Here is a 26,189-nt window from a genome sequence, read left to right as displayed (position 1 = left end):
TTCTCCTCTCCTTACACGTCATGCATTCTCATATCTTCCGAGTCTCATATTAATGACTACTAATAAATCTCGGACCTTACATTTAGAAGAAAGACCAGTTCCCAAGCCCCCCCCCCCCCCCAAAAAAAAGCGAAAGATGGTTAAAAAGATTTTCAAACTGGAACGAAAATCATAAAAGTTATAGTGATTCACCACATTTCTTCGGACTACATTAACAAAAACAAGAAGAAAGAAAAAAGGAACAACAGAAGAAGAAGATAAATAAACTAAACAATGGATCAACTTAAACGAAATTATGGAACGCGATAGACATGAAACTGGCTGATTCAGGTAAATCTTGGTTCTGCAAATGATCGTCACTCGAAAAAGGGAACATGGCTCCAAATCTGAACCACTTCTTGAACTTCAAAACATCAAACAGGCTCACACCATCCCATGAAAGCCAGACGACTCTAAGAGTACGGCCTTGATTTGATCCGGATGCAGGTCTTGGCCTTCTTTGCATTGCTAACAAATTTACAACAAAATCGAATAAGTGACAATCAAAATAAGCTAAACCCTTTAAGGAAAATATGGCTACCTCAGCTCGAAAAACATCCAACGCAAACCCATTGAAGCAGCTAATAACAGCTTGCTGAATGTCTAGCCCAAGGTTGTCCATGGCCCTCATAGTCGAGAGAAGAAGGCCTGGTCTGCGGCCACAGAACATATGGATGTTCACCGCTCTCCCTTCTCTTAACCTAACCTCAACCTGTCGTAATTTTAAAATTGTGTCAGTATGCTAATGCTTCATAATTACATTTTCTCATGTATGCATAGAGCAACTTTTTTTCTGATTTCTTAACACTCCGTGAATCAAATTTAAATCACCCAAGAGCTAGGAAAAGGCAAAAATTGAAATCCTTTTGATTCAAAGTAAAAAAAAAAGCATATTATTCATACGTACCCTTGCAGGTTGTCCCGTTGGGCTGGAAAGTGGACTAGCAAATACACTAGGGCAAAGCTCCTCCTTGATATGGGTGGGAAGGCCGGGAGTTGTAGGCGTCAAAGGGTAGCAGCTAGTGGACGGAGTCATTGAAGAGCCACCAGGGATGGACTCAAGCTCATTGTGAAGATCATTTATCTTTTGCAAAAGTTCCTTTAAGTATTCAATTGCATCCCCAAGTATCGAAGCCCTGTCCATCTACCAACCAAGAGTATCGAAAGTATGTCAAAGTAGTTAAACCGGTGAACGGAATTTATGTTATCAAGATATTCTGTTATCTCAAGCTGTAAAAACGTCCATGTATTTTAATCAAGAAGTTTCTCAAAGAATGTAATTAGAAACAATGGTATGTATAAACCTCCATTCAACTGTCTTTGTTTTTGTCTCAAGTACTCGTTCGTTAGAAAAGGCCAATCACATATTTGTCGCGACTCAAACCCGAGACTTATGTTTCGAAAAACCAACAGGTCTGCCGTTTGGTTGGTTAAAAATCAGTGAAAAAAATTTACCAGTAAAGTAATCAACTGTTAGTGGTACAACATTAATATCACTCCTCCAATCCATAGGAGAATACACTGATTTTAAGGATTCTTCCTTCTTAATCTTAAAGAAAGCACGAGCATCGGAATAGTAGAATTTTGAATACGTAGAATAGAAAGGAAAGGGAGAAATAATATAATGGAGACGGGACCTCATGCTGGTTGGTAAGAAAAAAGTTCAAAAAATATAGGGAAAGACGTATAACAAAATTTGGTTTAAAGTAAATATCATAATCAATATGTCAGTCAAGAAATAAATACTAATTGTTAACTCTTTCATTTTGTAGCACTCAAACAATGACATCTCGTTTACTATCTGTGGTCCAAATTGAGAGATGCAATTTGAAATGAGCTCATAGATTCCATGTGAGTGAATTAAATGCTATCATACAACTTTAATATGCATGCCTCTCAAGTAAGGAAGTGCCAGTTAAAATTGGCTACTGAACCTCATTAATGATCAAACAACTGCAAGATACTAAATTAAGAGAAAATGAAACACAAACAAGAAAAAAAATCAAGAAACATGGGAAAGAAATGATGTCAAGAACTAAAACATGCCTAAAACTATGTTCTAATTCACGAGAAATTTGTTGGGAAGAATTCTCATACCTTGCTGATCTTTGGCACAACAGACCTCAACATGTACAGCCTATCGTTAAGCTTCTTCCGACGGCGCCTTTCGGCCATCAAATTTTTTGCAGGCATTCCTTTTTTCTTGCCCTTTTGATCCCCACCAGTGACAGTGCTATTCGCATGCGAGCTATTTCCGCCATTTTTGGTACCATCTTCAAGCTTATCCGTAGGTGTATTCTCCCACAATTGATCATCTGAATCATAGTTCAAATTTGAACCACCAATGCTAACATCCTCAACATCATCGCCACTGCTACTTTTCCTTTTCTTTTCACTAAAATCCCACTTCTTATCATATTCTTCCACACAAATAGCACTAGTTCGAAATTGATTCATACCACCACCTAAGTTCAAAGAACCTAAATGGCTGCCATAGTCACTGCCAAGATTCTTCCTAAGGGCAGCCCTCTTTTGAAAGAGTGTTGGCTGTGCTCCAGTTGAGGCAAAATTATCGAGGGGCTTAAGAACATTGGGCCTGTTAAATAACAAAGCATTCCCCTGCATAGGATCCTCCCCAAATCCAAATCCAATCCCACTACTACCTTGCGGCAAATGAAGCAAATTATTAGCTGCAAATTGAACATTAGAGCTCAAATTAAAAGTGCCCATTTGAGAGTGAGCCCCCAAATTACCGAACCCGCCTCCCACAATTCCGCAGCTTCGATTCAAAGCATTTTCAAGATACACACCCTCACAACCTAAATCAAAGTTCCCCTCTACAGGGTTGTTTGGTATCAAAGATTTCGGATGCATATAGTGGTTCAAGGGGTTATGGGACGGGTCAAGATGGTTGAAAACAGCAGCTGAAGTTGGCGAACATGACGCAGAAGAATCAACTGCATTCAAAAGTAGCTGATTGTTATCAGCAGCTTCGAGGAAACCCGCTGGAAACGAGATGTCATGCATGGTCGCATGGTGGTTGACACCGGCTGCGGTGGCGTTCGTGGCGTACCAGTCATCATTCTCAGCCTCAAGCATGGATTTGAATGTAGAAAGTGCACCCATTTCCATTTCTGGCTTATTTTCCAGTCCGCCATTGTTGTTGTTTTGAGCCCATGAAGCTCTAGACAACATAGTTTGTTTTGCGTTGTTTGTGTAAGAGAAATCTGCCAGTGGAGTGGAAAACACAGAGACTAGGCGAGAGGAAATTATAGCGGAAGGGTGAGAAAATGGAACGTTAAAGAAAAGGGAATGGTGGGAGGGGAAGGAAAAGGGGATTGGCTTTATCAGAAATACAGGGCCATTTTTAAATTTTTTTATCGCCAAATATGTGAGAAATAACTGTGGCTAAGGAATATTCTGTATATATTTACGTGATCAATGATAAAGTGATACTTATTTATTAGATATGACGAAACATATATAAATTGTACATTTAATAGTGAGTTTCATTTCATCGATACTCGTATAAATATACACGATGAATATGCAGCATGTATATATATAAAGTGAAATTCGATAAATTATGGGGGGACTAAATTGAATTTGAATTGTTGAAATAAAAAATAAAAATATAAAAAATGTGTGTTGAAATTTTAAAAAACAAAACAAAATTATAATATTAATATTAAGGATAAGTTGGAAAAAAAAATTGATATCCTTCTTAAGTGGTTAGTATCATATCTTCAATTTTAATAAAATAAAATAATATATATATCATCCATTGGTGGCTCTCTTACTATGCAAGAGAAACAAGATGTTTATGGCGATAAATTATAACACATTTTGTGTTAAAATCTAATGTTTAAGACGAAATGTCAGATTCAAGACTCGATTATAATAACCGCATTCGTGATTCTAAAAGAAAATTTGTAGCATGTAGGTTGGGATTGGTCTCACGTATAAACAAAAAAGTGTATGTATATATGAGCATGTATATGTGCGTTTTGTATATGTGCGTTATGGCGTGTCTATAAAATTATCACAAAACTCCTAATCTAAAATATCAAAAAATTGTAATAAATACTATAATTTTTAAGTATTATCTTCAAAATATTAAATATATTAATCTAATCTCTAAATTTTTTACATAAACTATATTTAACACCAAAAATATAATAAAAACTAATATATATTATATAAAATACTACTTATTAATAATATGTATATACGTGTATATATTTGGAGGTTTGTGCAAAGTTTATTGCTTTTTATGGGCTAATTGTGACGTAGGTTGTTAAGGCAGCAAAGTGCATATGAATTCTGGTTTTGCTTTTTGTAAGTATGTAAGGTAATGATTACAATTCTCTAAAGCTTTAGATTTTTGGGGCTTTAAAGCAGCAGAAAAAATTGCTTGAATTGAGTATAAATGTGAATGGCCATGTCATAAAAATAAGAGAAAAAAGGATTTAGTTGCTTGTTCAACATTAATTTTTTAATGGTTTTCTACTAAAATAAGACAGAATAGGATTCAAAATTAATTTTGTGAGACGAATCACCGACCTAACTCATTAAAAAGTATTGATTCTATTTTGAATGTATTATTTTTCGCTACAAATATGAATTAAGTCAACTCGTCTCACGGATATTGATCTGTGATACCGACTCATGATATACATACACTCAAAATATTAGTCATAAATTGCTCTTAGAAAGTGACTGGCTCTGATTTTTTTGAATTTGCCAGTTTTGAGAAGTTTCCCTATTAAATTTTAACTAGCTTGTTGCTTGAGTATAAAAAAATACATAAAAACTCTTTTATAGAACATGATAGGATAAACATGTGATATATAATATAAGGATAAGTTAAGGATAAATAAGATGTAAGATATCATATTTAATGTTTGGTAGGATTTTAATAAGAGTGATTAAATTTATATATTAGATTGTCATGACAAAATTAACCTTATCATAATAAACTTTATAATTTCAAAGTTGTTGCTCGACTTCATATTATTTATTTGTTCATGCGTCGATAGTGCTTGCATGATTTATTTATTTTTACTTAATTTTATATATTATATTATATGATAATTGAGCCTTTGATTTTGTGAGTCAAGTCAAATATCTTATTGAGATTTATAAAAATCAATTTATATAATTATCATTTTATATAATATATAAAAATAAATAAAAAAATATTTATTTGATTTAATTTCTACCTAATAGCATAGATTTATAAAAATCATTTATAAATTGAGGGTAATTAAGTCATTTGCAGTGTATTTTATTCTTAAATTAAAAATATCACACCTAATAGAAGGGATATTTTATCCTTCAAAAAAATTATTTATCAAGAGCCCATGATATTATCATGAGCTTTTTAAAAATATACCAAACATAGGATAAGGAGGATTATTTATCAATCCCTCGTTTATGCTATGTACCAAACTATGCTTTAGATATAATATTGTTGACTATGATACTAATCAGTTGGCTGGGCTGGGATGTCTTCTCCTTCAAAATTATGTATTTATCACATGCCCAAAGATAAAAATGGGCCGGTCAATCACTGAGAAGAACAAATGATCACAAATGATTATGAGACAATCCACTTGTTATCTAGCAAACCAAACGAAGCGTTACAACTTATACATCTCGACTGGCACATTTATAATAAAAATCAGTTCTTCTTTAGTATGAGCTAAATGAACGGCAAGAATATTGTTGATATATATTTTTGAAAACATTTACATAGTTAACAATAAATGTTTCATGTATTTTATCGCTTTTTAAATTTGTCGGTACTGTAACTTTCCATTTGTGTCTATTTTAGTTAAAACGTGAATTGTGATATAAAAGATATTATACATCGGTAAGTTTGGTTGATCGAGAAACTTATTATTCAACACGATATCAACGTAAACAACTGATAGAGTAGTTGATATCTTATTTTACAATATTTACCTAGTTAATGTGAAATCACATAAGGTTATATTTGGATCATGTCATTCGAAATCATAGATTTCGAATTTATAATAATTGTTAATTGATTTAAACAAAAAACAAACTGAAATTCATCTCTTACTTATTTACATTCTAAATACAATAATCATAATGAATTTCAAATAACTCTCTATTAGTTCAAAGATTTGAAATTCTTTGTGATTAGTATAATTAAAATATTAATAAGAATGTAAAAACTTGTGTGAGATGGTCTCGCGGGTCGTATTTTATGAGACAGATCTTTTATTGTGAATATCGGTAGGATTGACTCGTCTCATAGATAAAGATTCGTGAGAACATCTCACGAGAGATTTACTCTAATAAGAATATATATAGATAAATTTGAGTTTATTTTGTTTAAGTTGTGTAAATAAAGAAAATGCAATTCAAAATCATGAAATTATAAAGTCCCACAATTTTGATATTGCACTCTTAAATTAAGTGAAACATTTTTTATCCAACAATTGATATAGCATCGCCCACTGAATACTCCAAAATGTCTAATTGCATATAGTCATAGGTGAAAAACCAAGCTTTATATTAGGATAAACTAAATTACATATGAATCCTAGTGAAAAACAAATATATTATAATTTTTATGAGACGGTCTAATGAATATATATTTGTGAAACGGATTGACAAAAATTCATATTTACAATGAAAAATAATACATTTGATATAAAAAAAAAATGATACTTTTTTCATGGATCGAGTCACCTCACAAAATTGACCCGTGAGACAGTCTTATTGGAGTTTTTGTTTATTTTTTATTGCAGGTAAACTAAACTAAACTAAACTAAACTATATTAACCAAAATACGAATCATAAAGAAAGAAAAATAAAAAAGAGATAAAATATTTAACTAGTAGCTTCATGACAATTTTAAAAACAAAACCATGTAATTATTCTTTAAATCTCAATTTATTAAAAATAAAAAGACAAATTAATAAAACTTAAGAAACTCATTGATATTCAAATTAATTTGTAGTCAATAAGAACCAATTGAAACGCTAGAGCTCCAAATTCACTCTTTTGATGATTCACCCATCACCATATATATACATCAATAAATAAAGATTGCATATCTCAAAATTCAATTAAAGGGAAATAAGAATAATTCAAATTTTATTTATTTAATTTTTTGGATTGTGAAAATCCAAAATCTAAGCTTCCCATCATGCAACAAAAAATAAAAATCCCAAAAAATCTATATATATATAAAAGCTGAGTTGTGCTTAACATAGCAAGTTCCCGCCAAAATGACAATGTTAAAAAAAGAAAGATATAGATATAATAAATCTCGAAATAGGTGTAATGCAATAAATGATAACTTCAATTATTATTTGCATTGATTATATCAATTATTTTCTAATTCAAATTTGAATTTTATTATTTTTATATCAATTTAAATGTAACTTATTATTTTCATTACCAAGAGGCTACAATTTTTTTCCATATATTTTATTTTTTTGATATAGATGTATTATTTATATTTTTTTATTTTATGTGGTTCACACATATATGAAATAATCAAGCGTCCGATCATGAAAAAGAGTGAAATATATTCTCAAATAATGTCATATATATATATATAAACATAGTTTTTGTTCTATTTAAAAAGTTTCCGCCAACACTAATATGCTATAAAAGAAAAATGATAATTATTAATATATGAATATTTGAAACAAATAAGAAATAAATATGTATTGAAATGTGATTTTTTTAAATTTATTTTTTAAAATTTAAATTTAAATTTGATGTTTTTTGAAAAGATAAACTACATTTAAGTATTTGCATTTGATTATATCATTCTATTTTATTTCAATTATATTTTTAAGTTGTGTGTTATTTTTATAGAGTTAATTTTTACTACTTTATATCATATTAAATAAAATATCAAATTTAATATAATATTAAGTTTTCAACTATTTTAAAAATTGTCATTAATTTTTGAGATATTAACTGCCTGTGAAATGTTATTATTATTATATATCTTAATAGAATTTTATTATATGTATCTTAATAAAAATTTAATTTAAATATTTTTAATATTTTCAAAAATTAAATAAATTTATTCATCTAAATAAGTGACATAAAAATTTAATTTTTAAAAAATTATTTATTTATTATTTAAAATTTTGATAAACAAATAATATATGATTTTTTAAATATTTTTTATTTATTAATAATAGTTTCACTTAAATAAAATAAATAAGTCAATTTAATGACAGAATATTGTTTTCATCATTTGAGTGTTATCTCAAATGACATAAATATTTTGATATGATAACTTTTTATAATAATATTTAAAATTTAAATATATTCATTATATTATATTAAGTATTTTAAATAATTATTAAAACATTAATACTTACTAATTTTAATCATTAATTATATAAATCAACACTCCGTGCATAGCACGGGTGAAATGCTAGTTATGAAATAAAATACAAGTTATCTGTCCACATCATAAAATTAATGGAAGACAAAGTCATTTCTAACCTATTTGATTCCAATGACTTAATTTGTATATAAAAAATGCTAAAAATATATTCCACCCTAATTTTTAAAATATAAAGCTTAACATAAAATTAATGGAAGATAGAATCATTTATGTGAAAAGAACTCATAATTAATTAATATATTATTAATTGAAAGTAGCAATTAAGGACTGAGTTTAACAAGAAGAGAGGATTAGATGCAAATTGGGAAATTGGGCCCAAACCCTGTGTGGTGAGCATAAGGACCAGCCCAAACTTAGAAGCAAGAATAATTTCAACAATTTGAATTAACTACAACTATCCCCCAAATATATCCAAAATATATTTATTTTTTGTAGGATTATATTCTTTTTTATACTTATGATAACAAAAATATATTACAATATGAAGAGATTATAAGTTTCACTAAAATAAGTTCAATCAAACATCATTTTAATTACATCATTATAAAAAAATCCAAACTATCGAGTCATGGACTCTACAGATTCTCTCACATTAGTAATGTTTGTATCTCGACAATAAATATCTACTAATGCGACGATGATTGAAACTTAACTCTTATAAAACAATTCACGCTTTTCGACCAGTTTCAACACCAAAAATTCGATAAATATGTGAATCAGATCATATCGGAAATCGAAAATCTAGATATATTCAGTCAAGACTTTTAAATATTCTATAGAATTATAGTGATATTCAAAATGGACTTTCATATAGTTTTAGAAAGTCGAGTGGTATTCAACATTGACATTAAAAAACTCTATTAAAGTATAGTTGTATTCAAATTTTCAATAGACTTTTAATAATTTCATGAAATTTATTAACATACAAATATTAAAGCTTAAGACGGAATTATAAATTGTCAAAATTTATTTTTGATTCAAATCTAAAAATTTAGATGAAATGTTGACATTTTTAACTTTTACATGATCTCATTTTTTCTCTTTCTCACCTAGGGTGTAAACGAACCGAACACGTTCACGAACTTTTCGAGTCTGTTCGAATAATATTTGGTTCGAATTCGAAATTATTGAATTCGCATTTTCGAATATTTTTCGAATCGAATTCGAGCTAAAATTATATTGTTCGATTGTTCGCGAACTGTTCGCGAACCTTAGCATTATATTTAAAAAATAAATAAAATATTATTAAGTACATATATATATAATTATTAAGTACATATATATATATATATATATATAAAATATAATATTATCAAGTCAAATCGAATTCGAACTCGAGCCTCAGTTCGAATAAAAAATAATAAAAATTCGAGTTTCGAGTCGAGCTTCAAATATGTTTATTCGGATTCGAGCTCGAGAATAGGGCTTTAAACGAATCGAATCGAATCGAATTCGATTCGTTTACAGCCCTATTCTCACCTCACATAACTTTACTTCTCTTTTCATCTTCTCTTCTCTCATCTATCTATAGAGTGAGTTTCATGTGAGACTGTCTCACAGATCTTAATCTGTGAAACGGGTCAACCCTACCCATATTCACAATTAAAAGTAATACTCTTAGCATAAAAAATAATATTTTTTCATGAATGACCCAAATAAGACCTGTGAGACCGTCTCACACAAGTTTTTGCCCTATCTATATCACTCTCTCTAATTTTCAAAATATATCTCTATTTATATTTTCGTTTTTCCTTTTCAGATTTCTCATTTTTTGGCCGATTACTTATTTAATAATTTTTTATTTTAATATATATGAAATTTTGTATTTGAGAATTGATTTTGTGATTTTTAATTAATAATTTATACAAATAAATATAATATTTAATAATCATAAAAAGTGATTAAAAAAATTATGTTGCTTAATTTTTAATAATTGAATAGTCTCGCAATAAACATGAATAAATAATAAAAATTAAGATTTAAACTATAATTCAAAAAAAAATTATTTATCATATACTTGATAAAATAATTTTTTTTTATCATTCAAAAATTATATTTTATTTTTTTATTTTATGAATTTTAATTTTAAAATTCTAAAAAATTTATAAAACTAGAATTATAATTTTTTAATAAAATTATTACACTAGATATAAAAATAATAAAAATTTCTTGATTCATGAAATTGAAAATAATATTAAATTTTTTAATAAATAAATTAAATTTTGTATCAACTTAAAGTAAAAATTGATTTTTAATTTTTTTTTGTATTTTAAATTATTCTTATATTCACCCAATCATTAATAATATCATTTTCACATTATATATAATGTCATGATTAAGTACAAAATCTAATAAAAAAATTTAAAAAATCTATAAAAATAAATAAAAAATCTATTAAATAGACAAAAAAACTATAATTTAATTAAAAAGGTAAATAGATCAAAGCTATCAATTTAATAAACAACGTATGTTTGGCTGTGTCGGTGTTGCTGGCTGCTCTTGGGCTGCTTGATTTTGGGTTTTTCTTTTGAAAAATTTGGTCTTTGTTTGTGAGCGGAAGATTGTGATTTGAAGGTAGTGTTGTTAGTTAAATCGATTGTTGTTTGGACTTTTGAATTTTTTTTCTGAATAGTTGTTGACAGCGTTTTGAATTTTTTGAATTTTACCTGATATTTAGATTACTCTCGTTGGAATAAATGTTGAAGCTTTTTAACTGTCTTTCGTTAGTTTTGTTTCATGGTGTCTGCTTAGTCACTTTAATATTGAATTGCGCTGTAATGGTTCAAATCGTTGTGTTTTACTGGGTATTGAGACTGTTTTCTTATGTAGGTTCTGAGTGCAATTGGTAGACTGCTTAAATTGATCTTTTGAGAGATTTCTCAAGTGTAAAAGAAAAAGGTATACAGTGTCGAAAAAAGAAGAAAGAAAAAAGAGACAGCAGTGGTTGTAAATCATAGACGAGTGCAAAACCACTCTGTAAAAGATTCTTTTTTGATGTATGATGGCCAGACAGAATTTTCCAACCTTTAAAAATAAGAACACTTTAATGTGCTTGATAACCCATAGTGACTAGTGAGTTTAGTGAGGAGTTCAGGTGGCTCTTTTGTCAATTGTGCCATGATTAAGGCTATTAGTTTAGTTAGAATTTTAGTTGGTGTGATTTTAGTTTGGCATGGGAAATTTTATGAGATTATTGTCGTGGATGAAATCATGGTTCTACTTTTTCAATCTCTTAGATTTTGGTTCCATTGGGAATGAGTCTGTTGGTTTGTCTTATTTCTGAAATTCATAGATGGTGCTTGTCTTCTAGTTTTAAATGCTCTGTAGTGCTATAAGATGCATCAAGTTGGTTTTTGCTAATGGTAAAGACTCTGATGAGTTCAGATATGTTCACCTTTTAGTTTTTACTTTCATATGATTTTGTAGCCTTCATGTTGGAAATGATAATTTTGATTCACAACTTCATGTCAAGTTTCAATGTCATATAGCACTTCCATACTAGAAGATCTATTGAATTTGCACGTCTCCTTTTGAATTTATTGATACACTGTGGAGCTAATTATGTGGTTGCCACATAGAAAACTAAAAAGCACTTGAATTATATGCCATGTTATGTTTAGTCTCTCTCTTCTTCCTTGGCATCATCTTGTTGAAGTTGAACTGTTGGACATTATTTTATTTGCCAAATGGAAATTGAAACTTTAAAAACTCCCCTTTCTGTTGTATATGGCCTTTTTTTGTTATGTATGTGATCTGTGATAAATTTTCTGTGCAAGTAGAATCAAGTAGGAGCATTTTGCGTGTCGATTAACCTCTGATTTTTTCACGTATGAAATTTGACTGTTTGATGTTATTAACTGCACTGTGAATCTTAAAATTCTGCTACTATCTTTCTAATTGCTGATAACATGTATGCAGATCTCTCAGAGGCAAACAATGGCACATGCTTTAGTTCAATCGATCAACTTACCATCTTCAGTGGGCTTGATAAATAATCTGAAGTTAAAGGATTCTGGTAAAAGAAAACAGTCATCTATTATGTTCTACAGTTTACTGACTACTCCTGTAAGGTTTAGGAGTTTCTCTGGGTTGCGGAGATCTAATTCCCTAGACATATTGATACGGAAAAGTGCCCAGACATTCCAATCAAAGGTATTTCCCCCCACCTCTAGGAAGCAAAGAAGAAAAACATGAGTTGCATCACGAGCCATGTTTGAGAGGTTTACGGAAAAAGCAGTAAAGGTTATTATGCTTGCACAAGAGGAGGCTAGGCGCCTTGGCCATAATTTTGTAGGAACTGAGCAGATTTTGTTGGGGCTTATGGTGAGGGTACTGGAATTGCTGCCAAAGTTCTTAAGTCAATGGGAATAAATTTGAAAGATGCTCGTGTAGAAGTTGAGAAAATAATTGGGCGATGCAGTGGATTTGTTGCTGTTGTGATACCTTTTACTTCTCATGCAAAGCGCATATTAGAACTTTCACTAGATTAAGCTCGCCAGCTGGGTAAATTGTTTTTGGTCTCGTGTGCGCTTTTTGACTTTTATTCGGATTGTCCTCAAACTGCTGCAGTGTCTATTGGCACGTGTGCTTGTTCTTTGTTTGTTGATGCTCAGGGACCTTTTCAGCTATCCTAGTTTGCAATTTTCATGTTTTTGTGTTGCTATTTTTTCATTGAGGTTGGTTTAATTAGATGTTTACTTTGGCTTTGGATTCAGGCTACAATTACATTGGATCAGAGCACTTGCTGCTGGGATTGCTTAGAGAAGGAGAAGGTGTGGCAGCACGTGTCCTTGATAATTTAGGTGCTGACCCAAGTAATATTCGAACTCAGGCAAGCGTTGCTGCTTTTTCCATCTTGTTATTTTATGATTTTGAGCAAATAACGCTTAAACTCAGGATTGCGTTGCAACTTTTTTATTTATGATTTCGAGGAATCCGAGGGAATGTTTCATTTGCGCAAGTAGGTTATAAGAATGGTTGATGAGAGTGCGGAAGCAGTTGGTACTGGTGTTGGAGGTGGAAGTTCAGGCGGCAAGATGCCTACGTTGGAAGAGTACGGTACCAATTTGACCAAGTTGGCTGAGGAGGTTTTTTTAAAATTTCTGATTTCAAAATTAATTTTGGATTTTGGTGGATGCGTCTGACAGGATGTGTGGTTCTTTTCCTTTTTAGGGTAAACTAGACCCTGTTGTTGGAAGGCAAGCTCAAATTGAATGTGTCACTCAAATCTTGGGCTGTCGTACCGAAAATAACCCTTGCCTCATTGGAGAACCTGGTGTTGGGAAAACAGCTATTGCAGAGGGCCTTGCGCAAAGAATAGCTAGCGGGGGGATGTGCTAGAGACGATTGAAGGTAAAATGGTAAGCTACCATTGGTGACCTAGAAAAGAAATTGTGCAATTTTTCTTGTTGTTATCTTTCGTTCCTTGACTACATATTGGAGTTGAGAGTGCCGAAATTCAGTTGGGTTGCAAGCTTTCTGAAATAGCTAGGAACAATCACTTTGTTTGGTTTTGATTTGGGAAACCAATTTGCTTCTTCCTAAAATAAAACCAAACATTACCAGCAATTTCATTCTCCCCAATCGTAAAAATATTACCAAAAGAATTTTTTTTTTACATTTTTCAATCTTACATGTCAGAAATCATGGAATATTTTGAAAGGAGAAGTTGTATGCATTTTTTAAAGTAGAAGTTGTATGCACTTGATCATACATATAATGCTTTCATTAGCATATCGTTTGAGTAGGGAATGTGATTCATGTGCTCTTCGTGAAGAGCGACGACAAACCTGTTTGGTATTGTGCTTGTAGTTTCATGCTCTTCATTGTTTTCTGTTGACTGAATGCAACTATTTTCTCTGGCATTATATTTTTAAAAATTGGGTATCTATTCAAAGTTTTCCCAATATTTTTATGCAGGTGAAGTATAAATGTTGTTTTTAGGTCATTTCAGGTTATAACCCTGGATATGGGTCTTCTTGTTGCTGGTACGAAGTATCGTGGTGAATTTGAAGAAAGGTTAAAGAAGCTTATGGGGGAAATTAAGCAAAGTGATGACATTATACTTTTCATCGATGAGGTTCACACATTGATTGGAGCAGGAGCTGCAGAAGGGGCAATTGATGCTGCAAATATCTTGAAGCATGCTTTGGCTCGGGGTGAATTACAGGTCAGATGCATTTATAAAATAAGGTAAAATTGAGAAAATATGACATGAAGATGCACGTGACTCTGATGTTGTTGCACGTTTAAAATTGGGAAGATGGTATCTATTTGTAGTTGCTTTTGATCTATTTATTGATGTGTATTTCAACTTTTGAGGCAAGGCAATATTTGTTGGGAGATTTACCTTATACTGATGAAAGATTGTGGAACGTGAAGGTTCTTGTTGGTCCTTCTAAAACATCATCTGTGTTCTTAAAAGTTTCACATTTGGAGCTCGAAAATATGCCACTCGGTGATTTATTTCTTATCATTTTAGACATGGGTAATGTTTGGTTTGATCTGTTCTATCATGTTGTGTAATTCTAAATGCATTGCAGTGTATTGGGGCTACAACACTAGATGAATACAGTAAGCACATTGAGAAGGATCCAGCTCTAGAAAGACGTTTCCAACCTGTTAAGAGTACCAGAGCCCACTGTAGACGAGACCATACAGATTCTTAAAGGGCTTCGAGAACGCTACGAAATTCATCACAAGCTTCGTTACACTGATTAAGATTTAGTTTCTGCTGCACAGCTTCCGCATCAGTACATCAGGTAGTTATTGCCGCACTGTATGTTATTCTTTACTAATGACTCGGTGCCTGTTATAAGCCTGGAAATATTAATCACGTCTAATGAAAATCATCAATTTTTTGTACATACATCATACGTAAAGCTGAGGTTGCTGATTTTGTGCATCTATTCTTGCTGACTTTTGATCCGGATAAGGTTAGTATACAAAGCTCTGAGCTATCTGCTCATCTCTAATGCTCTTTGCATATTTCAGTGACTGATTTTTACCTGATAAAGCCATCGTGCCCGTGTTGGGCTAAAGAATCCCAACCGTCCCATAGCTTGTTTCATCTTCTCTGGTCCGACTGGTGTAGGCAAATCAGAGCTAGCAAAGGCTCTGGCTGGCGGCTGCCTACTACTCTGGATCTGAAGAAGCTATGATTCGGCTTGACATGAGTGAGTTTATGGAGAGACACACTGTCTCAAAGCTCATCGGGTCACCTCCCGGTTATGTTGGTTACACAGAAGGCGGACGGCTTACTGAGGCTGTTCGGCGCCGTCCTTACACAGTTCTGCTCTTTGAAGAACTCGAAAAGGCTCACCCCGATATCTTCGACATGATGCTTCAAATTCTCGAGGATGGGAGGTTGACCGACAGCAAAGGTAGAAAAGTAGACTTCAAGAACACGCACTTAATCATAACATCAAACGTCGGAAGCAGTGTAATTGAGAAAGGTGGACGTCGCATAGGTTTCGATCTAGATTATGATGAGGAGGATAGTAGTTAAAATCGGGTTTTTTTTAAAAATAATTTAAATTTTAAAATTTATTTCAAAACTAATTTGAAAAAAAAAGGTTTTGCAAAAGTAATGCAATCTGCGCTTGGTAAGCCCGGACGCTGCCGACGTGGAGGGTAAGCGCGGACGCTCCCACGTGTCCCTACCCCATTCCTCAAATCCTTATCCTACCGCGCCTACGTGTCCTTACTCCATTCATCCAATACTTATCTTACCTGATTCCTTCTTCGTTCCTTCCCTCCTCTTCTTTCCTCCTCTTATCTTTACTATCTCATTCTCTCATTCATCGGTTTCTCAATTCCTCACCGAAATTTTTTTTGACAAAGTTGAGAAGATCTAGAGCATAGTTCAGAATGGCAGATAATCGAAATCCAGAAGATCCCAATGTCCTCTATTTACAAGCGACACATATGTCATCAAGCGTGTCTTCGTTAACAGTTGATGATATTGTCAAAGTGAAGAGGTCAGACCATTTGATTTGGAAGTTGTATACTGATAATTATTTACACAGGCGTGTACTCGCATATTTAAATCATATGAGTTTTTATGGAGTTTTAGAATGTGGCTTTCAAGTTCTTGATAATCATTTGATTACTGCGCTTGTTGAACGTTGGCGACGCGAGACACATACGTTTCATTTTACATGTGGTGAAACAACAGTGACATTACAAGATGTTTCAATAATTTGGGGTCTACCAATTGATGGTGAAGTAGTAACTGGAGTAGATGTGTCACATAAAGTTGATGAATGACAACACATATGTTTGGATATGTTGGGATTTTTGCCAGCTTCAAATTATTTGAAATGTGGTCATCTATCTATGACTGAACTACACGATCATTGTATATCTAACCTTGTTAATGATGAAACTTCAGAAGCAGATGTGAAATTTACTCGTTGTGTTGCGTTAATGATTATCGGAGGAATAATGTTCCCTGACTACCAAGGAGGATCAGCTAGACTTATATTTTTGCAACTGCTACGAGATGTTGATAACGTGAAGTCTTATAGTTGGGGTAGTGCAGTTTTAGCATTTCTATACCGTGAGTTGTGTAACGCATCACGTATAGAGAAGAATACAATGGCTGGACCTTTATGTATCCTCCATGTATCATTAATGTGATGTGAATATTTAACATAATATTTTGGTTAAATTTGTTAATTTTTTTAATTATTATAAATAGGTATGGGCATGGAGCAGAATTAAATGTGTTAACCTCGATCGAAATGGGTTAACATTAGTTGTACCTCCCGTTGATCCGGATGCTTTCATTCCAGTTTCTCCATATGGTGCACTGTAATGTTTAAAATTTATGGTGGTAATATCATATATATCTTGTCTATTTTATTATAAATAGGTATGTGCATGGAGCAGGAATAAATGTGTTAACCCCGATCGAAATGAGTTAACATTAGTTGTACCTCCCGTTGATCCGGATGCTTTCATTCCAGTTTCTCCATATGGTGCACTGTAATGTTTAAAATTTATGGTGGTAATATCATATATATCTTGTCTATTTTGTTGATATGTATTTGTTTTTTTTTTATAATTGTAGGTGGAAATATGGATTTAGTTACACACATTCGCCAACATATTCTGTAAGAATTATAAGGGATTCTCTAGATCGTATGAATAATAATGATGTATTATAAAATGTTAATACGTAATAATGATGACACGGAGACTATTTTGTTTTGATTTATTAAATGAATACTGACATTTAATTTACTTTTTTTTACAGTTTAATTGGAGCATATATCAGAAAAATGACATAGATGTGAAGACGATTATTGATTCATATGACAATAAAATATGACGATGTGTTTGTCCCTTTATATGCTTTGACTTCGTGGAGATGCATCGTCCTAATCGTGTAATGCGACAATTTCGAAGACGACAATCAATTCCAGGGTCTGTCGTCGACAATGACGATATGCATAATATCACGAGAATAGGACATCGAAACACCGATTGGAGAGAGTATCATAGAAATTCAATTGAGTTGTGGAATAATCGGCTCAGATATGTTAGTAAAGGGGTGCGACACAGGCGATCGATGCAAACTTACGAAGACTACTTTCAATGGTACAATCGAATAACTGTGCGCACCATATCACCTGCAGTGAATGTCGTTGGTTTTCAACCATGTCCGTACAATACTTTTGTTGGAGAAATGAATGTTCAACAAAATTTTAGTACGCCTTCTCCGTTTTCGCATCAGTCATCATTAGGATGGGAAAGTGACATGGTTAGGCAACCAAGTGGGTTTGCAGGAGACTCTACGATTATTACGTCAGCTGAATTGAATATTGCAAGAACCTCTAATACTCAATCTGATTTTTTCAGTGATCCAAGGTTCGGTGATTTGCATCCGTTTGGTCAAACTGATTTTCAGACTCTTTATTGGTCCAACACACAAAGTTTCACGAATTTGCTTAACGTTGGACCTCAGTATATTGTGCATGACACTCGACCACAGAGGAATGTTATTTCCCCTGTCACTTATCCAGGTTACTCAAATGAGCAAATTCCTGAAAATGTAGAATTGCGGAGAGGGACGAGAAGACGCAATCCACCTGATTGTGGAACAGGAAGCCATTTGTATCATTTTAATTATGACGATGATTCTGCTAATTAACTGTAACTTTAACGTTTTTATTTTTGTACAGTTTGCATTGTTGCGTTGTCTCTATTTTATTATTTCTTCAGTATAGTGTTAATAAACGAAAGATAAAATGAATATAAGTGCAGGGAAAATAAGACAAATAAACAAAGATTAAATAAAAAATATAAACATAAACGTTCCAATTTTTTTAAAACTTTACAAATCTCAACAGAAGAAAATACACAATCGAAAGTTAATATGAAACAACATTATTGACGTCCATCTCCTCAAATTTGTTGTTCTTCTTTTTATCATACTCATCTGCGATAAGTAAATTAAAATTAAAGAACCAAAAAACACAGTACTATACCAAGAAGAACATGATATCACATACCTTATTCAGCTAGCATCATGAATCGTTGATCACTACTCATCCTCGTCATTATCTGGTGGTGGCACTCCTGTTGCATTCCCTTGCGGCTGATAGTCATATTGAAAATTGAACGGAGGAATGAACGGAGGAGGTAGATGGATGGTCATTGGGTCAACACCTATCTCGACCATCGTTGTCTGCATCGTGGACTCGATATATGCGAGATGTTCATTGTGGTTCAAGTTAACTTGTTCCTGATGAGCCATGAAGGCAAGAATCTCATCTACTTTGTCGTTTAGAGACCGTCTGTGGGGTTGTGTTCGACGCGGGGCGGCGGTACTCGATCCACCTGTATCTCCATCATCCGTCCTGAAGTTTAACTGTCGTTTAGCGTATTTCCGCTGCAAGTCCTGTGCACAAATGGCCTTAATTGGTTGCAGCCACTCTTCATCATCACGGAACATAACCCCTGTCATCGCACACAACTCTAATATGATACAGGGAAAGAAAAGCCCGATGTGTCTGTTATGAACGCTCATCAAAATTTGAGAATTGATAAGTTTTCCCACATTGATTGGGTAACCCTGAGACAAAGCATATAGCACCACGGCCTGCTCTTTTTGTAATTCACTTTTGTGTGAGACTGACATCATTCTCCTCGCAAAAAACAAACACCAGAGAGCATTATCGGCCGTCAGATATTTTTCATCAAAACAACTTGGTGACCTCCCTATTGGTTTCCATATCGCCCCTGGATGACACAGGGTGTTGATGATCACAGTATAATCAGGGTTAGCAACCAAAGCCTGGAAGGCGGAATCATCGACCTCGGGCGTTTCTAAAAAAACATTGATTATACCCGAATCAAATGACACAAGTTTACCTCGAACAAAGGCCTTGGCATCCATCCTCTCACCCGTATTTGCATAAAACTCTCGCACCACCGATACCACCGCCGCTCTCGGTTGAGTTCCAAATTTTTCCCATCTGCGCCTCTCCAACCCCAAAAGAGGCCCAACGTATCGATCTTCTCTTTGTCTACGAAATCCCCGCTCGGTAATCGGGTTTCTATTAATTATTGCATGTTCATACCGCGCCTGCGCCGCATCACTAACAAATCTATTTCTATCAAACGAAGAAGAAGAAGAGCCGGGATTACCTTTCACCTTCTTGGGAGCCATGGTTTGAGAATGAGATGGTTTGAGAATGAGATGAGAATTTGGTTTGAGAATGAGATAAAGAGAAGGGGAATAGAGAATGGTGGATTTGAGATAAGGAAATAAGGAAATGGGTGGAGAAGAGGAAATATAAGGGAAAGTGAAAGGGAGATGGAAAGAAAAAATAATGGGGAGCCCGTGCTCGAGCGGTAATTTGTTACCGCTCGAGCGCGAGGGGTGCGCTGAAACAATTCACTGCTCGAGCGCGAGGCGTTCTGGAAAATTTTCCCGAGCACCTCACGCTCGAGCGGTAGCATTTGTAAACGAAATTATAAACCAATTTTTTTTTTTTTTTGCACTTGAAATAAAAATTAACAAAGTAAACAGGAGGTAAATAATTAATTTCTCATTTAACAGATCATTTGTTATTAAATTTAACAAAACAATTTATCAATGTTGTCTTTGTCTAGAAACAATTGTGTCCATCTCATTTCTCAATCGAGTTGTTCTATCTCTACCAACTCTTCTTCTTTCACGTCTAACAGGGTTGTGGTGCAATTCGAAAGTTGGAGGATCCCAGTAGCGCTCATCTGCAAGAGGTTGAAATATGCCTTCGTAAGTCGCTAAGTACTCAGATATATTATACCATGGCTACACAAGTGTCGTGGTATCAAACGAGTGCCACTTTGCGGTACAAATAGCATGAGAACATGTATGCCAAAAATCATCCATTTACCACACGAACAATCACTCGTTGATAACTTGACCACCTGCATATGTTGGCCACGACTTGGTCTTCCTACAGTTGCAACCAAAGCAGTTTGCTCACGTACATCATATTTGGCAACACGATGTTCATTAGATTTTCTCGCCCACTTGTCATACATCCGACATGCATAATCTGACCACAGCTGATTTTCCTGAACCATACGACCACCTCTACTCACACGTTCAATAAAATATTGTACGCACCTCATAAGTGTCAAGTGTACTATGGCAGATACAGGAAGTCTACGAGCACCCTTCAACACACTATTTAATCACTCCGACATATTGGTTGTCATCACCCCACGACGCCAACCACCGTCATGAGCCAAACTCCATTTTTCTTTCTCAATTCCAGCCAAATATCGGTGCGCCAAAATGTTTTTATGCTTGATTGCCTCCATTATTGATTCAAACTTACAAATTTGATTTTGTGTGCCTGCCGCCCAGCATAAATATTTCAGATGCTCGTCTTTGAATTTACCGCTCGAGCGCGAGAGGTGCGCTGGAAAATTTTCTTGACTACATATTGGAGTTAAGAGTGCCGAAATTCAGTGACTACATATTGGAGTTGAGAGTGCGCGAGAGGTACAAATAGCATGAGAACATGGTATGCCAAAAATCGTCCATTTACCACACGAACAATCACTCGTTGATAACTTGACCACCTGCATATGTTGGCCACGACTTGGTCTTCCTACAGTTGCAACCGAAGCAGTTTGCTCACGTACATCATATTTGGCAACACGATGTTCATTAGATTTTCTCGCCCACTTGTCATACATCCGACATGCATAATCTGACCACAGCTGATTTTCCTGAACTATACGACCACCTCTACTCACACATTCAATAAAATATTGTACGCACCTCATAAGTGTCAAGTGAACTATGGCAGATATAGAAAGTCTACGAGCAAGTGAAATCCAATCCACGAAATAATTTGATCTATAAATATTTTTTTTTGTATTATACACACAATTTTTGGTAGGGACTTATAGGTGCCTTCAACACACTATTTAATCACTCCGACATATTGGTTGTCATCACCCCACGACGCCAACCACCGTCATGAGCCAAACTCCATTTTTCTTTCTCAATTCCAGCCAAATATCGGTGCACCAAAATGTTTTTATGCTTGATTGCCTCCATTATTGATTCAAACTTACAAATTTGATTTTGTGTGCCTGCCGCCCAGCATAAATATTTCAGATGCTCGTCTTTGAATTTAGCGTTAAAGTTTGAACACACGTGTCTCAAACAAAAACGATGCACACCGTATGGAGGTTGAAAATATGGTAGCTCTGCAGTTGCGCGCACGATTCCCTTATGTCTATCAGAAATAAGACACACGTCGTTTTCACCACGAACAGCGTAGGAAGACAAGTTGTTCCTACGCACTCTCAACTCCACGAACAGCGTAGGAAGACAGCGTAGAAATAAGACACACGTCGTTTTCAAATTTGTAAGTTTGAATCAATAATGGAGGCAATCAAGCATAAAAACATTTTGGCGCACCGATATTTGGCTGGAATTGAGAAAGAAAAATGGAGTTTGGCTCATGACGGTGGTTGGCGTCGTGGGGTGATGACAACCAATATGTCGGAGTGATTAAATAGTGTGTTGAAGGGTGCTCGAAGACTTCCTATATCTGCCATAGTACACTTGACACTTATGAGGTGCGTACAATATTTTATTGAACGTGTGAGTAGAGGTGGTCGTATGGTTCAGGAAAATCAGCTGTGGTCAGATTATGCATGTCGGATGTATGACAAGTGGGCGAGAAAATCTAATGAACATCGTGTTGCCAAATATGATGTACGTGAGCAAACTGCTTTGGTTGCAACTGTAGGAAGACCAAGTCGTGGCCAACATATGCAGGTGGTCAAGTTATCAACGAGTGATTGTTCGTGTGGTAAATGGACGATTTTTGGCATACCATGTTCTCATGCTATTTGTACCTCTCGCGCACTCTCAACTCCAATATGTAGTCACTGAATTTCGGCACTCTTAACTCTAATATGTAGTCAAGAAAATTTTCCAGCGCACCTCTCGCGCTCGAGCGGTAACTTGTTACCGCTCGAGCGCGAGGGGTGCACAAATTTTTCAGCGCACCCCTCGCGCTCGAGCAGGAACAAAGTACCGCTCGAGCGCGGGCTCTCCATTCTTTTTTCTTTCCATCTCCCTTTCCCTGTCCCTTATATTTCCTCTTCTCCACCCATTTCCTTATCTCCTTATCTTAAATCCACCATTCCCCTTCTCATTATCTCATTCTCAAAACAAATTATCATCTCATTCTCAAACCATGGCTCCGAAGAAGGTGAAAGGTAATCCCGGCTCTTCTTCTTTTCGTTTGATAGAACTAGATTTGTTAGTGATGCGGCGCAGGCGCGGTATGAACATGCAATAATTAATAGAAACCGGATTACCGAGCGGGGATTTCGTAGACAAAGAGAAGATCGATACGTTGGGCCTCTTTTGGGGTTGGAGAGGCGCAGATGGGAAAAATTTGGAACTCAACCTAGAGCGGTGGTGGTATCGGTGGTGCGAGAGTTTTATGCAAATGCGGGTGAGAGGACGGATGCAAGGCCTTTGTTCGAGGTAAAATTGTGTCATTTCATTCGAGTATAATCAATGTTTTTTTTAGAAACGCCCGAAGTCGATGATTCCGACTTCCAGGCTTTGGTTGCTAACCCTGATTATACTGTGATCATCAACACCCTGTGTCATCCAGAGGCGATATGGAAACCAGTAGGGGGTCACCAAGTTGTTTTGATGAAAAATATCTGACGGCCGATAATGATCTTTGGTATTTGTTTTTGGCGAGGAGAATGATGCCAGTCTCACACAAAAGTGAAGTACAAAAAGAGCGGGCTGTGGTGCTATATGCTTTGTCTCAGGGTTACCCAATCAATGTGGGAAAACTTATCAATTCTCAAATTTTGATGAGCGTTCATAACAGACACATCGGGCTTTTCTTTCCCTGTATCATATTAGAGTTGTGTGCGATGGCAGGGGTTGTGTTCCGTGATGATGAAGAGTGGCTGCAACCAATGAAGGTCATTTGTACACAGGACTTGCAGCGGAAATACGCTAAACGACAGTTAGACTTCAGGACGGATGAGGGAGATACAGGTGGATCGAGTACCGCCGCCCCGCGTCGAACACAACCCCACAGACGGTCCCTAAACGACAAAGTAGATGAGATGCTTGCCTTCATGACTCATCAGGAACAAGTTAACTTGAACCACAATGAACATCTCGCATATATCGAGTCCACGATGCAGACAACGATGGTCGAGAGGGGTGTTGACCCAATGACCATCCATCTACCTCCTCCGTTCATTCCTCCGTTCAATTTTCAATATGACTATCAGCCGCAAGGGAATGCAACAGGAGTGCCACCACCAGATAATGACGAGGATGAGTAGTGATCAACGATTCATGATGCTAGCTGAATGAGGTATGTGATATCATGCTCTTCTTGGTATAGTACTGTAGTTTTTGGTTCTTTAATTTTAATTTACTTATCGCAGATGAGCAGGATAAAAAGAAGAACAACAAATTTGAGGAGATGGACGTCAATAATGTTGTTTCATATTAACTTTCGATTGTGTATTTTCTTCTATTGAGATGTGTAAAATTTTAAAAAAATTGGAACGTTTATGTTTATATTTTTTATTTCATCTTTGTTTATTTGTGTTATTTTTCCTGCACTTGTATTCATCTTATCTTTCGTTTATTAACACTATACTGAAGAAATAATAAAATATAGACGACACCACAATGCAAAATGTACAACAATAAAAATGTTAAAGTTACAGTTAATTAGCAGAATCATCGTCATAATTAAAATGATACAAATGGCTTCCTGTTCCACAATCAAGTGGATTGCGTCTTCTCGTCCCTCTCCGCAATCCTACATTTTCAGGAATTTGCTCATTTGAGTAACCTGGATAAGTGACAGGGGAAATAACATTCCTCTGTGGTCGAGTGTCATTGATAGGACTCGTTTTTACGTGTTTTTAGTGTTGGTTTCGAGTCGCATTCATACATCATATTAGCTTGTTCTAGTTTATTCTTGCATTTTGTTTGCATTATTTAGCATATGACTGATTTCGTGTGTTTTGTGGTATTTTGTAGGAATGGAACCAAATATAGCAGAAAATGGGCACAACAACGAAGAAGCCTCGCTAGGGCGGTCAAAACTGACCGCCCCAGCGAGCATTCTAGTCTTACCGAGGATATCGAACAGAAGACCTCTCGCTAGGGCGGTTAAAACTGACCGCCCCAGCGAGACTGCTAGCCTGGACAAGAGAATTTAACAGAAGATCTCTCGCTCGGGCGGTCAAAAGTGGCCGCCCCAGCGAGACTAGAGAGAAGGCTCAAAGTTTTTATTCGAGAGTCACTCGCCCCAGCGGTCAAAACCTACCGCCCTAGCGAGTTACGCGATCCAGCAAGATTCTGCGAGATTTGTTTCTATTTTCATGGACTCTATCCAAGACCACTAACCTAATACACGAGATTGGGCGCCGTTTTTCAGACTTACACATCATATTTTCATCATTTTTTCTGGGAGAGAAGGCTAGGAGTAAGGAAGACTTTCGAAGAACTCGAGAATTCCAAGCGTCGCAGCCATCTTCCATCGTCATATTTAGTATTTTATTATTCAGTATTTTATTCTCTTGCATAGATTGTTGATTTTTAGTATGAATTTGGTTGGCTAAACTCTAAATTTGTTGGGATTTGAGGGGATCCTACCCATACTCGTTGTTTAACATTATTTCTTGACATTTTTACAAGTGATTTGTTTATGCTATTGTTATTTCTTGTTTCAAGCGAAGCCTAGCTATCTTCCTTTGATTATTGCATGTTGTTAACGATTTCGACAGACTAATTAACAATAGGATCGCATAGTATAAACCACGGACTTACAATTTTAGTAGACATACGGAATTGGGTACGTGTCGATAGTAATAGTTCACCCGGATGAAAGCTAGTGGATTCCATAGAACGTAATGCAATCGTGAACTGTTAAATAATTGAGGACACTTGATTACTGCATGTTTATGATTAGTATTAATATAGCTCGACAGAGTATATTGATTAGTCTAGGGAATTCCGTCGAATGCACGAGTAAAAGTCGAGTCTAATTATCTGAACACGAGTGGTAGGTGAACTGATAATTCCCAACAAATTCGTTTCTCATTTGATTTTCATCCAATTTAATCATTGATTTCTTGATTATTTGTTCTTGCATTTTAATCATTTTAGTATTAAATTCACTTTAGTTTAATCACCAACTCCATCTATCGTTGCTAG

The 26,189-nt window shown here is 34.7% G+C and overlaps 1 protein-coding gene and 2 pseudogenes across 1 annotated transcript; 2 read left to right on the top strand and 1 right to left on the bottom strand.

The window, feature by feature from the left end:
- Positions 1-158: 158 nt before the first annotated feature.
- Positions 159-3,406, bottom strand: LOC140805814 (transcription factor ICE1-like). Its single transcript, XM_073162123.1, has 4 exons — positions 2,137-3,406; positions 947-1,183; positions 581-751; positions 159-507 (listed from the first exon to the last, which is right to left on the bottom strand). The coding sequence occupies exons 1-4, from the start codon at positions 3,232-3,234 to the stop codon at positions 424-426; spliced, it is 1,590 nt and encodes a 529-aa protein (XP_073018224.1). The 5' UTR covers positions 3,235-3,406; the 3' UTR covers positions 159-423.
- Positions 3,407-10,882: 7,476 nt separating this feature from the next.
- On the top strand, positions 10,883-18,307 carry LOC140805815 (ATP-dependent Clp protease ATP-binding subunit ClpA homolog CD4B, chloroplastic-like; annotated as a pseudogene).
- LOC140804441 (chaperone protein ClpC, chloroplastic-like) lies at positions 15,246-17,142 on the top strand (annotated as a pseudogene).
- Positions 18,308-26,189: the final 7,882 nt, after the last annotated feature.

Source organism: Primulina eburnea, chromosome 11 (genome assembly GCF_022965805.1).
Source record: "Primulina eburnea isolate SZY01 chromosome 11, ASM2296580v1, whole genome shotgun sequence".
NCBI lineage: Eukaryota > Viridiplantae > Streptophyta > Magnoliopsida > Lamiales > Gesneriaceae > Primulina > Primulina eburnea.
This window is presented reverse-complemented; position numbering and strand designations above follow the sequence as displayed.

Bases quoted from the DNA above. Each gene is read 5' to 3' on its own strand.
- LOC140805814 (XM_073162123.1), bottom strand. From the start codon at position 3,234: ATGTTGTCTAGAGCTTCATGGGCTCAAAACAACAACAATGGCGGACTG. The intron at 1,184-2,136 runs GTATGAGAATTC...CTTGGTTGGTAG, and splicing joins TTGTGCCAAAGATCAGCAAG to ATGGACAGGGCTTCGATACT. The intron at 508-580 runs GTAGCCATATTT...TAAATTTGTTAG, and splicing joins TGGATGTTTTTCGAGCTGAG to CAATGCAAAGAAGGCCAAGA.